Source organism: Mesoplodon densirostris, chromosome 13 (genome assembly GCF_025265405.1).
Source record: "Mesoplodon densirostris isolate mMesDen1 chromosome 13, mMesDen1 primary haplotype, whole genome shotgun sequence".
In the NCBI taxonomy this organism is placed as follows: Eukaryota; Metazoa; Chordata; class Mammalia; order Artiodactyla; family Ziphiidae; genus Mesoplodon; species Mesoplodon densirostris.
The window spans coordinates 18,043,550-18,058,230 of record NC_082673.1 but is presented as its reverse complement, the minus strand read 5'-3'; the positions used below and the strand labels follow the sequence as shown (position 1 = coordinate 18,058,230).

General features: G+C 38.3%; 1 protein-coding gene across 1 annotated transcript in view; it reads left to right on the top strand.

Annotated features, from left to right (window-relative positions):
• The window catches only part of UBE2W (ubiquitin conjugating enzyme E2 W), a 70,460-nt gene that overhangs the window by 35,422 nt on the left and 20,357 nt on the right, over window positions 1-14,681 (top strand). Inside the window, exons 2-3 of the mRNA XM_060116126.1 lie at window positions 5,984-6,075; window positions 14,056-14,158. Coding sequence (XP_059972109.1) covers window positions 5,984-6,075; window positions 14,056-14,158 — 195 coding nt within the window. The remainder of the gene's footprint in view (window positions 1-5,983; window positions 6,076-14,055; window positions 14,159-14,681) is intronic.

Here is a 14,681-nt window from a genome sequence, read left to right as displayed (position 1 = left end):
AACTTTAACTAATACATAAGCATGAGCATTGATGAAAATGATCAGAAGCCGAAGGGGTAAAGATGGCATCACTGGGATGAAACACCATGTTTTAGCACTGTGCTACACATAGTGTGGTCTGTGGACCTGTTACTGGGCTGTGCTTTTCATTTTATGAGGACTTGGAAAAATTGTACCTAATTTCTCCGGTTAATTTCAGTGAGGAAGTATAGTATGGTTTAAGAGCAAATGAAGCAATAAGTGTTAGCCAATGTTAAATGCCAGCACTGAAGATTGGTTAGGATTTGTTACACGAAATAATGTGATATATTCACCAAAATAAGTAAACCCTTTTGCTTGGTAATGTATGGTGGGGCTAGGGAGGGGGAAACAGCAAATAAAAGACAAAGAAAAGAGGAGAAAGAAAGAGAATGTCAGTGACTAGATGTTAGACATTATGACAAGTTATTGATAGTCAAAGAGCAGATGACAGTTAAAAAAAGTGAAAACTGGGGCTATCAAGCTATCAGAACTATATACTGAAGGATCATGTGGGCTTGTAGACCTCACTGTTGTCTGAGGATGTCACAATAGAGTAATCATTATTTTAAAAAAAACTTTTTGACATCTTTATTGGAGTATAATTGCGAGTAATCATTAACAGACTAAATTATGTTCAATACACATAATGTCAGGGATCTGTATTAGAGTTCAGAGTTTTACCATGTTCATTTAAAATTTTTTTGATATTTAAAAGTGTTAGTCTTCATTTTATCTCATTTCCTGATCATGCCAACATATTCAAACTTGGTTTAACATTATGGGTCTATGTTGGGACAGGCATTGATATTATCAGTTGGAAATGGAACAGGACTGATTAGAACATAGTGATTACTTTTTTTTTTTTTCTTTTTTGGCTGTCCCACACGGCATGTGGGATCTTAGTCCCCTGACCAGGGATCAGACCTGTGCTCCCTGCAGTGGAAGTGCAGAGTGCTAACCACTGGACCGCCAGGGAATTCCCATAGTGTTTACAGTTTTTAAAGTGATCTTTAAATTGCTTTTACTCTTTTGTATAAAAACTGTATCTTGGGCGCAGTGGTTGAGAGTCTGCCTGCCGATGCAGGGGACGCGGGTTCGTGCCCCGGTCCGGGAAGATCCCACATGCCACGGAGCGGCTGGGCCCGTGAGCCATGGCCACTGAGCCTGCGCGTCCAGAGCCTGTGCTCCACAACGGGAGAGGCCACAACAGTGAGAGGCCCGTGTACCGCAAAAAAAACCAAACTGTATCTTGAGCTTTCCGAGGACTTTAAATCTCATAAGGCTAAGAGTAATAATATATGTATCTGTTTTATTCTGTTGGCGTTTTTATGTCCCCACACTTGACCTTTGCTGTGAATTAGCTACTCTAGTGATTCTTGGAGAAGTGGTAGTGCAGAAGAGGAAGCGTTAAGCTCCTGGGCAGCCTTTTCATGTTACATAAATACTCTCCTCGACCCCTGTAGTAAGCGCCAGTCATAGGGAAGAGTAAATCTCAAGAATAATCCCTCACGTGTACTGAAGTGGGAAAAAGCTTTAAGAACTGAACTTCTGTCACTCTTAAGTGCAGGGTCACACATCCTAGGATGTTACAGTAGTCTTAGAGATTCTCAACCATCGTATGATGACATACAGGAATGACATTCAGTTTTGTGTTGTTTCCCAACATCTTGTGGTTGATAATAGTTAACTGCAAAATTTGTCAGTGGTTTTTTTACCCCCAAAAGTAGTAAATTTCAGTGGATTCATATCCCTTAGATTCATTTGCATTCATGAGGAAGGAGAGAAAGGGAGGTGCTGGCTGGACTATAGAGCCACTGAAAAGCCAAGCCAGTTCTGAAAGTGTTAAATCTTTTTTTTTTCATGGTATTTAGATACATCAGGATCTTTTTTACTGTGTATATAAACCCACTTGGATCTCTTAGAAGAGCTCAAATTCCTATGAGTTTTCCAGACTTGAGCCAATGCAAGGTGAGGGCTAGATAGAATTTTCAGGTTTACTCTAGATTTGGGATGCTTTAAAACATTTAGATTCTGGGCCTGGCCTTTTTGCCTTGGAAGACAGATGTACTGCTGTACACAGTCTGGGAGTAAAGTGCATATTTATTGATTGAGATCATGTATCGCCGGGTACGTGTTAAATATTGAGAGAAGAATCATTTTAGGCATATTAAATTTACTCAGAAAATTAATTTTTATTTTTCAGGTGGTTCTAGTACTTAAAGAGTTAGGAAAATCAAACTTTTTTTTAAAAGTGGGTTGTCTACTCTAGCCACTTTCTTTTTTTAATAGTTATTTGTTTATTTGGTTGCATCAGGTCTTAGTTGCGACAGGCGGACTCCTTAGTTGCAGCTCGCCAGCTCCTTAGTTGTTGCATGCGAACTCTTAGTTGTGGCATGCATGTGGGATCTAGTTCCCTGACCAGGGATTGAACCTGGGCCCCCTACATTGGGAGTGCGGAGTCTTAACCACTGTGCCACCAGGGAAGTCCCCAGGAAGATCAAACTTTTATTAATAACATATATCATATTTTTTTAATGCACAGTTTTTCCCCTACTTTAACATATCTGAAATCAATATATGTCTAATCAGTGGTGTGTAATTGTTTAATTGGTAGCAGTTTTCCTTTCCTAGTATTACATAAAATAATAGTGTGTCTTATGATTGATTGTCTTAGATTCAAAGAACCATGGTACGTTTGTAATATATGTAATTAATTTTCCCATACCTCTCCGATTTAGGGACAGACAGGGTGGTATTTGGCTATGAACCTTTGGAACTGTTAATTTTTCAGCCCCCTTAGCTCCCAGTAGTTTGTAAGTAGTTCTGCTTCTTTACTTAGTTACCTTCTGCAGTTATTTTCCAGTTATCTCCAGTTATCTCAATTCTAGGCTCTCATTTTCACCACTGTGTAGGAAAGCAGCCAATGTTGCCCTGATGGTCTAATAATCTGGTGGTATCACTGCTTTTGCCAGTGTTCTAATGCACGTGTTTCTCATCTACTTTTGCTAACACTTTGTCTTCAAAGTTAGGAGGTGAATGCTTCCTCATAGGATGATAGCTTTCTGTTGATAGATGCTACATGGTATGATCTCTAAACACATGGTATCTCTAAACAGTTATGCTAGTTCTTCACATTCTCAAGTGAGTATGAATTTTCCTTTATTTTTACATTGAACTCTTTTAAGTCCTCCTTTTTTAGCTTCTGTGTTCACATTCAGGGTTCTTAGAACCAGTTTCTTAGAAGAGCCAGAGGGCCCTTGAGGGACCTGTTTGCTTACTTAAAGACACTTCCTGCCCTCTTCAATGATTATTGTTCCAGGAAGGATCCCTAAGAGTGAATTCCCTGTTTCCATGAGCCTGCCAGACACACTGTTTGACTTTCTACTCTTTATTTCCACCCCCCCCCCCCCCCCCGTAAGTTTTATTTGTACACTGGTAAATCATTCGTTTTATTAGTGTGCTTAGTAAATACTCATTAACCCCCCAAATGTCCGTCCTGCTCTGTCTCTGTATTGCAGAGGATGTGGATGTGCAAGGTAGTTTATGGCCTGAGAGCAGAGACAGTAAGGGACTGGCATGAATTGTCTTTTTAATGTAGTGACTCCACCCCTCCATTAAAAACCATGCTCCAGTGAATGTCTTGGATTCTGACCTGTGATACTGAAATTGAAATGATGAAGTGGATGATAGCCCCTTCTGATGGGGAGAGGTGGGAGCAGAGGTTCTATATTAATCATCTCTCGCTGTGTGACACAGTGCCCCCAAATTTAGTGATTGGAAAGAACAAGCATTTATAATCCCATGTAATTCGAAGGGTCTTGAAGCAGAGAGTTGGATTCTGGCTTGAGTTTGCAGGCAGTATACTGGCCCCAGCTGCAGTCATCTGAAATCTTGGCTGGAATTGGAGATTCCAGTTTGGAGATTCTTCCAAATCATCCATGGTTATTGGCAGGCAGCCCTAACCTTACCGCGTAGGCCTCTGAATTGGACTGTTCACAATATGGCAAGTGATTCTGGAGAGAATGACCCAGATGTAAATCATAATCTTTCAGAACCTCATCTTGGGAGTGATACACCATCATTTCTGCTGTATTCTGTCGGTTACACAGACCAACTCTGGTACAGTGTGGGAGGGAACTACACTAGGATGTGAATACCAGGAGGCAGTTACTTGGAGATTCTCTTGGAGTTTGACTATACCACAGGCCCCTTTCTTTGTGGACCTATAAGAGGTAGTGTCAGGGTGGGGAAACTTTTCTTTTTCCACAGTGCTCTTCACGAGACCTAGGAATACTTACACCAACATGATTCTTCTTAACTTGCCTTTATATCCTGTTTCAGTTGGTAGCTATGCAAATCGACCTTCTTTTATATCTTAATTCAATAACAAGGGCTGTCTTCCTTGTCTTAGTAAAGTTTTCAAGATCTGGAGGATTTCCACAGCAGTGTTTCCCAAAATGTAGTCATTGAAAGGTGTCCTACACTGAGAGGATTCCAGCACTTTTGGAAGCCTGTATGTTATCTTCCTCCCCTTAGAGAATCATTGTGCAAGTTCGTATATCAGAAGTCTCTGAGAATTCCTGCTTTAAAACAAAATCCTCTTTTTTTGTTGTTGTTGAGCCCAGTGTTTCTGAAAATTTACTTGATCACAGAACCCACGTTTGTTGACAGAGGTAGAATAAATTAAAAACCCTCTTCTAACATAAGACACTTACCACAAATATAATCCTCCTTTATTCAAAACAAATTGTTTATGCAGCTTTATTTCTATATTTTGGATAATTAAAATTTTTCTAAACTCATTTTCAACTTGTAATTTTGCATTTTAGAAGGCAGCTGAGGTCAGAAATTGCAATTAGTTGATATCTTATTTTCCATGTTACTAGCAGTTATGATATTGCACCATCTGAGGAAAAGTTTTCGCTTTTGGCAATTTAAAGAGCCATTGATTCTCTGCAAAGACGGGAGGAGTTTTCTATCCTGTAGTGTTGTTAGATGGTGGTAAGCTTATTTAAAGGCATTATGAATTGAAAAGATCTAGAAACATTGCTGTATTGATAGTAATATTTCACTGTCTAGAGAAATCAGAAACTAGCTTTTAAGAAGAGAGTTGTTTGGAGTTCTGAACAGAAATCCATGCTTGTGTGCTTTAATCCAAGAAAAGATGTTCATTAAGAATCTTTATAATGTTACATGCACTTCTAATAACATTGGTTATTTTGCTTTTAAACCTGTAAATTATGGGCTGCTGTGGTTTCTGTTTTGCTTTATACTGAAAAATAATGTCCACTGATGATAACAAGGGAAGAATTGAACACTAAAAGCTGTACAAACAAGAATGCAAATACATAGCTATTTTGGGGCATCTAGTATATGAAAAAATAACTATGTATCTCAGGCCCTGGTATGTTATATTCTGCTGTTGAAAGATTAAATTATATGTGAATGATCCTATTTTAAGAAAATAAACAGGGGCTGTAAATTGTAAATTAAAATTATTTTAAACTTTTTCAAAAGACTTTTTAACTTAATATAGTTCTTCTGGAAAGCCTGTCTGTCTGAAATGATGCATTCTTTAAGGATTATGGAGAACTGTGGTTTTTATAATTGAAAAGCAGTAAAGGAAACCCTGCTAAAACTTTTAAGCATTTATAACCTTATAACTTTAATGGAGTAGTTTTGAAGTGTTATAGGTAGCTGGCTGCTCTTCATAACCACTTTACAGCATCTATGTTTACAAATATATTTAGAAATATTTTGACAATAGATTGTGAATTATAGGACAGGCAATTAAAAATTTGAGAATTAGGCATGTAAAATATATAGAAGATGTAAGGGGCTTGTAAAAGAAAAGGCATGAGCATTTGGACGAAGTTTAATCAAGGATTTCATACTGTGTGAATACAAGTATATTATGTTGTAAGGAAAAAAAGTACAAGTTATTATTGATATTCTTTTCTAGAAACGACTACAGAAAGAACTGTTGGCTTTGCAAAATGACCCACCTCCCGGAATGACTTTAAATGAAAAGAGTGTTCAAAATTCAATTACACAGTAAGTGTTTAAGTTTTAAAGTACTTGTTTGTTTTTCTTTTGTTATCAATGTAGTGTTTGAATATATACTCATTTTAAAAATACAGAATTATTTTCTTATTTCATCCCATTCTCTTCCACCAAGAGGTAAGTACCGTAAACAGATCTTATTCTGTGCATTTATATATACAATTTGGTTTTATAAAAGTTTCCTGCTAATGAGGCAGCGTTTAAAAACTTTGGTCTGACTTTGTTATGAAATGTTCTTCACCTGTAATAGAGCAGTTTGGTATGAGGTTATTTATCAGGCTTTTCAAAAACATTTAAGGCTCTGAAGAGAATGACAGTCAAGAGGTATCTCTATCCCTGTCCCCTGAACATACTACGTAGTTGCTTTCTTTACAGAAGGGTAGCTGAATGAATGTCAGACTCTTAGCATCTCATTTAATAATAAGAAGCTTTTCCATGAGGATGAAGAAGTGAAGGGTAGAGGAGGACATAGAAGTATTCTCGAATTTAGCTCCTGCCGTGGGAGTGGAGCTGAAGTCTCTTCCCAGGTATGTGCCAAGCAGCGTAGAGGTATGGGTCCCCTCTGTTAAAAATGAGCATTTGAATTAGTTTAAAGTGTTTTCAAGAGTATCATCCTAAGATTGCACAACCCAGTGTGGTCTATCCTTACCACTCCTTTGATTTCACAATTCTGTTAGACAAGGGTAAATGTTCTAAAATGGGAAATTTTTAAGCAGTTGACTCTCTCCTTAAAAAAAAAACTCCAAAACTGTAAAAGGGGTAGAAGCCAACAAGAAAAAGTTTACTATAGACCAACTTGTAGGACAAATTGAACAATTCAAATATTTAGTGATATTCTGGGTCCAAAGAGCAAAAGTGACCAAAGCTCACGCAACAGGGACATATTTATTTTCAGAAGAAACAATTTTGGTTACCTTTGACTTTGACATTTGAGTCAGTACTTAAGACAGGAGCCAAGCTTTAAGAAAAGGCATATGAAGAAAGGGCATGTTGATGTTTGAATGGATATACTGATGTTTGAAAATGTAGTATGGGGGACTTCCCTGGTGGCCCAGTGGTTAGAATTCCATGCTTCCACTGCAGGGGGCGTGGGTTTGATCCCTGGTCTGGGAACTAAGATCCCCCATGCTGTACAGCACAGCCAAAAAAAAGAAAAAAAGAAAAAAAAGAAAATGTAGTGTGTATTACTACATACTATAGATACCGTAGAGTATCTAGCTCTATAACGATCTCTTTAAAACGTTGCTGGGTTCTCAGTTGACTGAGCAGTTTTAGATTCACTGCCAAATGAGTGGAAGGTACAGAGATTTCCCATGGACCGTCTGCTCCCACACATGCCATAGCTTCTAATTTATCAGCATCCCCCACCAGAGTGGCACATTTGTTAGAACTGATGATCCTACACTGACATGTCATAATCACTCAAAGTCTGTAGTTTACACTACAATTCACTCTTGATGCATTCTGTGGATTTGGACAAATGGCGTAGCGCCATGTGTCGTCATTATGGTGTCATACAGCACTTTCACTGCCCTACAAATCCTCCGTGCTTCATCTGTTCATCCTCCCCTCCCACCACCCCCTGGCAACCACTGGGCTTTTCACTGTCTCCATAGTTTTCCCTTTTCCAGAGTGTCATATAGTTAGAATCACACAGTGTGTAACCTTTTCATACTGGCTTCTTTCACTTAGTAATATTCATTTAAGGTTCTTCCATGTCTTTTCATGGCTCTCAATTGACTTTTCATTTATCTCAAACAGAATTTAAAATGGAGCAGACATTTAGAGTATAAAGCATTTGTTCTATATGATTAAACAAGTGACTGTTTTTTGTTCTGTATCATTAAACAGGTGGATTATACTCCATTTTCATCTTTTTCCACTTTACCTTTGTTAACCTGCCTCAGAATATCCTATAAGAGCTAGCGCTATAGTTTTCAAGGAAGTAGGTACCAATCGTTTCCACTTTCAACCTTTATTTTTTGGGGGGTGGGGAGGAACTACACAACACAATGAGTTATAAAAAGTTAAAGGACCATTTTATGATTTTAAGATTGAAATATTTGTATAGATATTTCTACCACAAATTATAACTACTGGGATTTCCCTGGTGGTGCCGTGGTTAAGTATCCGCCTGCCAATGCAGGGGACACGGGTTCGAGCCCTGGTCCGGGAAGATCCCACATGCCGAGGAGCAAGTAAGCCCATGCGCCACAACTACTGAAACCACGTGCCGCAACTACTGAAGCCCGAGTGCCTAGAGCCTGTGCTCCACAACAAAGAGTAGCCCCTGCTCGCGCAGCAATGAAGACCCAATGCAACCGAAAGTGTAACTACCAAAATAAACAGCATCTTTGCTACAGAGTAAACCTGTCACTTAGAGATGTTTGTCAGGCAAGAATTTTTCTTTTAAAGTAATTTACTGTAAATGAACCACAAAAGTTTTATTATCTTTAGACCATCTTCCAGGATATGAAAATAGTCTTATAAAAATTAGATCTTGGGAATTCCCTGGCCGTCTAGTGTTTAGGGCTCCCCTTCCACTGAAGCATTATCTCCAAAGTGGAAGAATTACAAACCAAATTTTTTTTAATAAGTTTATTTATTTATTTATTTATTTTTGGCTGTGTTGGGTCTCTGTTGCTGCACGCGGGCTTTCTCTAGTTGCGGCGAGTGGGGGCTACTCTTCGTTGTGGTGCGCGGGCTTCTCATTGCAGTGGCCTTTCTTTGTTGCGGAGCACGGGCTCCAGGCATGCGGGCTTCAGTAGTTGTGGCTCGTGGGCTCAGTAGTTGTGGCGCACGAGGCTTAGTTGCTCCGTGGCATGTGGGATCTTCCTGGACCAGGGCTCGAACCCGTGTCTCCTGCATTAGCAGGCGGATTCTTAACCACTGCGCCACCAGGAAAATCCAAACCAAATATTAATCTAGTTGAAAGAGATGCATATAGTTAACAGGAAATAAATGCTGATTTTAAAATACTATTGTATGTATACTTTTTCCTATTCAGTTCTTTAGTTTCTTTAATCAGGCCACGGCAGAAGCTGAAGCAAAAGATAGACATCAGAGCAATCACAGATAAGGCAAAAAAGCAATGTTTTGATGTAACTACTGACCTATTTTGAAAAAATTAATTATTACTTGGGGAATTCCCTGACAGTCCAGTGGTTAGGACTCGGCACTCTCACCACCACATCCCAGGTTCAATCCCTGGTCTGGGAACTAAACTCCTGCAAGCTGTGCAGTGTGGCCAAAATACAGAAAAAAAAAATGTTGTTTAAGTGGGATTATATGGGATGGGGTATATGGGTAAACGAAGACGATGAAAGCACGTTAAGCTTTGTGGAAGACAGTTTGGTAGCATGTAGACCTTAAAAAATATGCGTATTGGGACTTCCCAGGTGGCGCAGTGGTTGAGAGTCTGCCTGCCGATGCAGGGGACGTGGGTTCGTGCCCCGGTCCGGGAAGATCCCATATGCTGCGGAGCGGCTGGGCCCGTGGGCCATGGCCGCTGAGCCTGCACGTCCAGAGCCTGTGCTCCGCAACAGGAGAGGCCACAACAGTGAGAGGCCCGCGTACCGCAAAAAAAAAAAAAAAATATATATATATATGCGTATCATATCCTTTGACCTAATAAATCAACTATATGCTGTCCTAAGGAAGGAACAGAGATACAGAAAGATTGACTTAGAACTAATTAAGTAGGGAAATGGTTTCTCAATGTAGTAAAGTAAAATGGCACCCCTTGAGTTACAGTCCATAGACATCATATCATGTAAGGCAGAAATTTTGTGTAGTCATAATTGCCTTTGAACATCCCTTGAGAGAGGCTGTATTGGTATATATCCTATATTAATATATCCACAAAGCTAGTTTTTCCTTCAGAGTGGCATAGATGGCTGTTTCTTTCATTAGGAGCCATGAATGTGTGAAAAATACCTGTTTTAAACATTAGAATCACAGAACAATGGGTATTCACAGGAGGTTAAGAAGTGAGACTTCTCCCATCATCCTTACTCTGGGGCGTGTGTGCTTGTGACTGGAATCGTGAACATTGATGATTTGAATGTAATGTAATTTAAGTGTGCACCTAAATGCAACTCTTCTGGACTTGGAGTCCATTGATATAGAAACTGCAAAATGACTAGAATGAAATGTACCCTAAAAACTTTAACAGTGATTATCTTTGGGTGATTTTTGTTTTATTTATGCTTATGTAAATTTTCTATAGTGAACATATGTTACTTTTTAAATTAGCAAAACGTTGTTTTAAATTATCCTGCACAATGTTGAGAAGTATGCCTTCTTTGACCTATTAAACCCATATATTGCAAGGTGTCTCTTAGCTGTTATTTAAGAGCTATGCTTGGATAGGTCACATGTCAATTTATGGTACATTATGTGTCCTAAGAATTGCCTTATAAACAGAACGAAAGGGCACCAAGAAGTCCTGTGATTTTTTTCTTGGACTATCCCAGCATAGTAGGTGGGAGTGGGGGGTGGGGCTAAAAAGGGATGTTCATGGCTAGGAAGGACCTAGTTTGGTGGTGTTTTTTTTTGGTTGGTGGTGGTGGTGGGTTTTTTTGTTGTTGTTGGTTTGTTTTTTGGCTGCACCATGTGGCATGCGGGATCATACTTCCCTGAGCAGGGATCGAACCTGTGCCCCCTGCAGTGGAAGCATGGAGTCTTAACCACTGGACCACCAGGGAAGTCCCTGTTTGTTTGTTTTAAATTTAACTTTAGTTGATTTACAATGCTGTGTTAGTTTCAGGTATACAGCTTCAGATTCTTTTCCATTATAAGTTATAAGATACTGAATATAGGTCGCTGTGCTATTATACACAGTAAATCCTTGTTGTTTATCTATTTTATCTATAGTGGTGTGTATCTGTTAATCCCATACTCCTAATTTTTCCCTTCCCCTCCCCTTTCCCCTTTGGTAACCATAAGTTTGTTTCTTATGTCTGTGAGTCTGTTTCTGTTTTGTAAGTAAGTTGATTTGTATTATTTATTTAGATTCCACGTATATAAGAAGTATCATATAATATTTGTCTTTCTCTGTCTGACTTATTTCACTTACTATGATAATTTTTAGGTCCATCCATGTTGCTGCAAATGGCAATATTTCATTCTTCTTTGTAGCTGAGTAATATTCCATTGTATATATGTACATCTTTTTGTTTTTGGTTTTATATATATATATATTTTTTGAAGTATAATAGATTTACAATTTTGTACCTATCTCTGCTGTACAGCAAAGTGACTCAGTTATACACATGTATACATTCTTTTTTTATATTCTTTTCCATTATGGTTTATCACAAGATATTGAATGTAGTTCCCTGTGCTATATATTAGGACCTTGTTGTTTATCCATTCTAAATGTAATAGTTTGCATCTCCCAACCCCAAATTCCCAGTCCATCCCTCTCTCTCCCCCTTCCCCCTTGGCAACCACACGTCTGTTCTCTATGAGTCTGTTTCTGTTTTGTAGATAGGTTCATTTGTGCCATAGTTTAGATTCCACATGTAAGTGATACCATATGGTATTTGTCTTTCTCTTTCTGACTTACTTCACTTAGTGTGATAATCTCTAGTTGCATCCATGTTGCTGCAAATGGCCTTATTTCGTTGTTTTTTATGGCTCAGTAGTATTCCATTGTGTATATCTACCACGTCTTTATCCATTCATCTGTCAATGGACATGTAGGTTGTTTCCATGTTTGGCTGTTGTGAACAGTGCTATGAACATATATAGTTCATATATATGAACTATAGTTTGAATTACAGTTTTGTCTGGGTATATGCCCAGGAGTGAGATTTCTGGATCATATGGTAATTCTATTTTTAGTTTTTTAAGGAACCTCCATACTGTTTTTCTTAGTGGCTGTACCAATTTACATTCCCACCAACAGTGTAGCAGAGTTCCCTTTTTTCCACACCCTCTCCAGCATTTATTATTTGTAGACTTTTTGATGATGGCCATTCTGACTTGTGTGAGGTGATACCTCATTGTAATTTTGATTTGCATTCCTCTAATAATTGGCGATTCGGTGCATCTTTTCATGTGCCTGTTGGCCATCTGTATGTCTTCTTTGGAGAAATGTCTGTTTAGGTCTTCTGCTTATTTTTTGATTGGATTGTTTGTTTTTTTGATATTTAGTTGTATAAGCTGTTTGTATATTTTGGAAATTAAGCCCTCATCCATCTCATTGTTTGCAAATATTTTCTTCCAGTTTGTAGGTTGTCTTTTCATTTTGTTGATGGTTTCCTGTGCTGTGCTGCAAAAGCTTATAAGTTTGATTAGGAGGAAGGACCTAGTTTTAAAGAGAATAGGTTTTTTGTTTTTGTTTTTTTAATGCAGCTTTTGCATTATATTTTATTTACTGTGTACTGTTCTGATGTCAGGAATGTACTAGGTTTTTTGCATATGTAACGTGATGTATCTTTCCAACAACACTTCAAGGTGACTTTTTTTTAGCTTTAGCGGTTAATTTTTAAAAATAACTATTTTACAATTGAAGTACTTAAAACAGGAGAGATAAAACAGCTTACTCAGGGCCCCACAGCTATTTAAGGGACAGATCTGTCTAATTTTACTGTAAAATATTGCCTCTTGGGTCTGTGGTCGCATCTTTTATTACCATATAAGGTATTTAGCGTGCATTGTGAAAATGAATAACCATGTTCTTAAGGGTTTATATGTGTTCCAGCCTGATTGCTTTCAGAGAATAAGCACATTTATTATTTTACATATTCCTAAGTCCATAATATGTGAGGTGCTCAACAGAACCCCAACAGTATATCCTCAATCTTCCTTTTGTTTCCCTGTATTTAAAATAATAAGTTTTTATACCTGAAAAGTATAAGATTAAAGGAATTGACCACGTATACAATAATTATAAGTGGCATGGGTATAGTTAGGAGCTCATTTTGCTTCTAAATTCTGCCCTGTCATCTCGGTCATAATAATCTCTATTCCTCTACCCGCACTTTTTTTTTTTTAAAAGAACAAGAGACAGGGCTTCCTTGGTGGCGCAGTGGTTGAGAGTCCGCCTGCCGATGCAGGGGACACGGGTTCGTGCCCCGGTCCGGGAGGATCCCACGTGCCGCGGAGCGGCTGGGCCCGTGAGCCATGGCCGCTGAGCCTGCGCGTCCGGAGCCTGTGCTCCGCAACGGGAGAGGCCACAGCAGTGAGAGGCCCGCGTAGCGCAAAAAAAAAAAAAAAAAAAAAGAACAAGAGATAGTTCTTGTTATAAGAATATAATTATAAACAGATTTATATTCATGATTGTTATATATGAAAACAAAGTAAGCTTACATAGATGCCATAGAAATCTATTTGGGGTTTTATTAAACAGTTGAAACATAATGAGAGACAAAGGAAGGGCCTTCTGGAGCCTTAACTAGCTATCAGAGTAAGTGTACTGATGTCAAGTTAGCTTCCTTTTTCCTGTTTAGCCTTCTCTAGAATGCTGATGAGAAAATTGGTCTGATAGCTACGGTTCTCTGTAGTCATTGCTGATACTGATTTCTCTCATAGCTTCTAAAATAATTGATATCAGAAAGGCAATTGATTAGTTTGATGTTATCTATAAAATCTTTTCCATAATTGTAAAGATAGTCTGAAAAAATAGGGTAGCATAAATCGAGTAGGAAGAGTGCAGGCTCTGGTGTCAGCACACCTCAGTTGGGTTTTAGTTTGGTTTTTTTCCAGACCTGGGTTAAAATCTGGCTCTGTCCTTTGTTAGCTGTCTCACCTTGATCTGGCTATTTAACTGGAGTGTCAGAGAAGGAAATAGGGCCAGGGGTATTAATACCTACTCCTGTGATTGTTGGGAGGATAAAGAGTGTTGTTATACACGAATGACTCTTGTCCCAGTGCCTGGCATAGAGGAATACTTGGTGTTCTCTTTTCTCCTTCTCACCCCAATCCTTTATAACTGAAGTTTAATTTTTTTTTTTTCTATTCTAGGTGGATTGTAGATATGGAAGGTGCACCAGGTACCTTATATGAAGGGGAAAAATTTCAACTTCTATTTAAGTTTAGTAGTCGATATCCTTTTGACTCTCCTCAGGTAACTGTTTTGCTTTTTAAATTTTTATTGTATTTTTGGATTATAGCAAAATGCTAAATTAGCGATTTTTGACTCAGTAAAAACTTATAAAAGAAACTCATTATAATTATGTGAATAGATTTGTTCCTTTATCTTATTTATAATACAATCAAGATCATATGAACATTTTACCTTACTGAGATTAGGGCTTTGCTGCTTTTGTACTTCTGAAAACTTAAGACTTTCTTATCCAGTCATGTTAAGCAGAAAAAAGGGATGGAAATCTAACACAGGCCCGTGGGTTGTGGGAGAACTTAGCATTTGGAATAACTGGAGGCACGTCTTCCTAGATAAGATGATGATAGAATGACATCGTTAAGAGGCTTTTTGGGAAGGAGCACTTCTTTGATTTCACATTGGCATGCTGTCTTTTGCGCCTTTTAGTATTGCAAGGGCAGAATATATTATTACAAGATATTAAATATCTAGACGTCAGCCCCAAATCTGTTCATTATAATTTGGGGCAGAATCAATTTAGTTAATG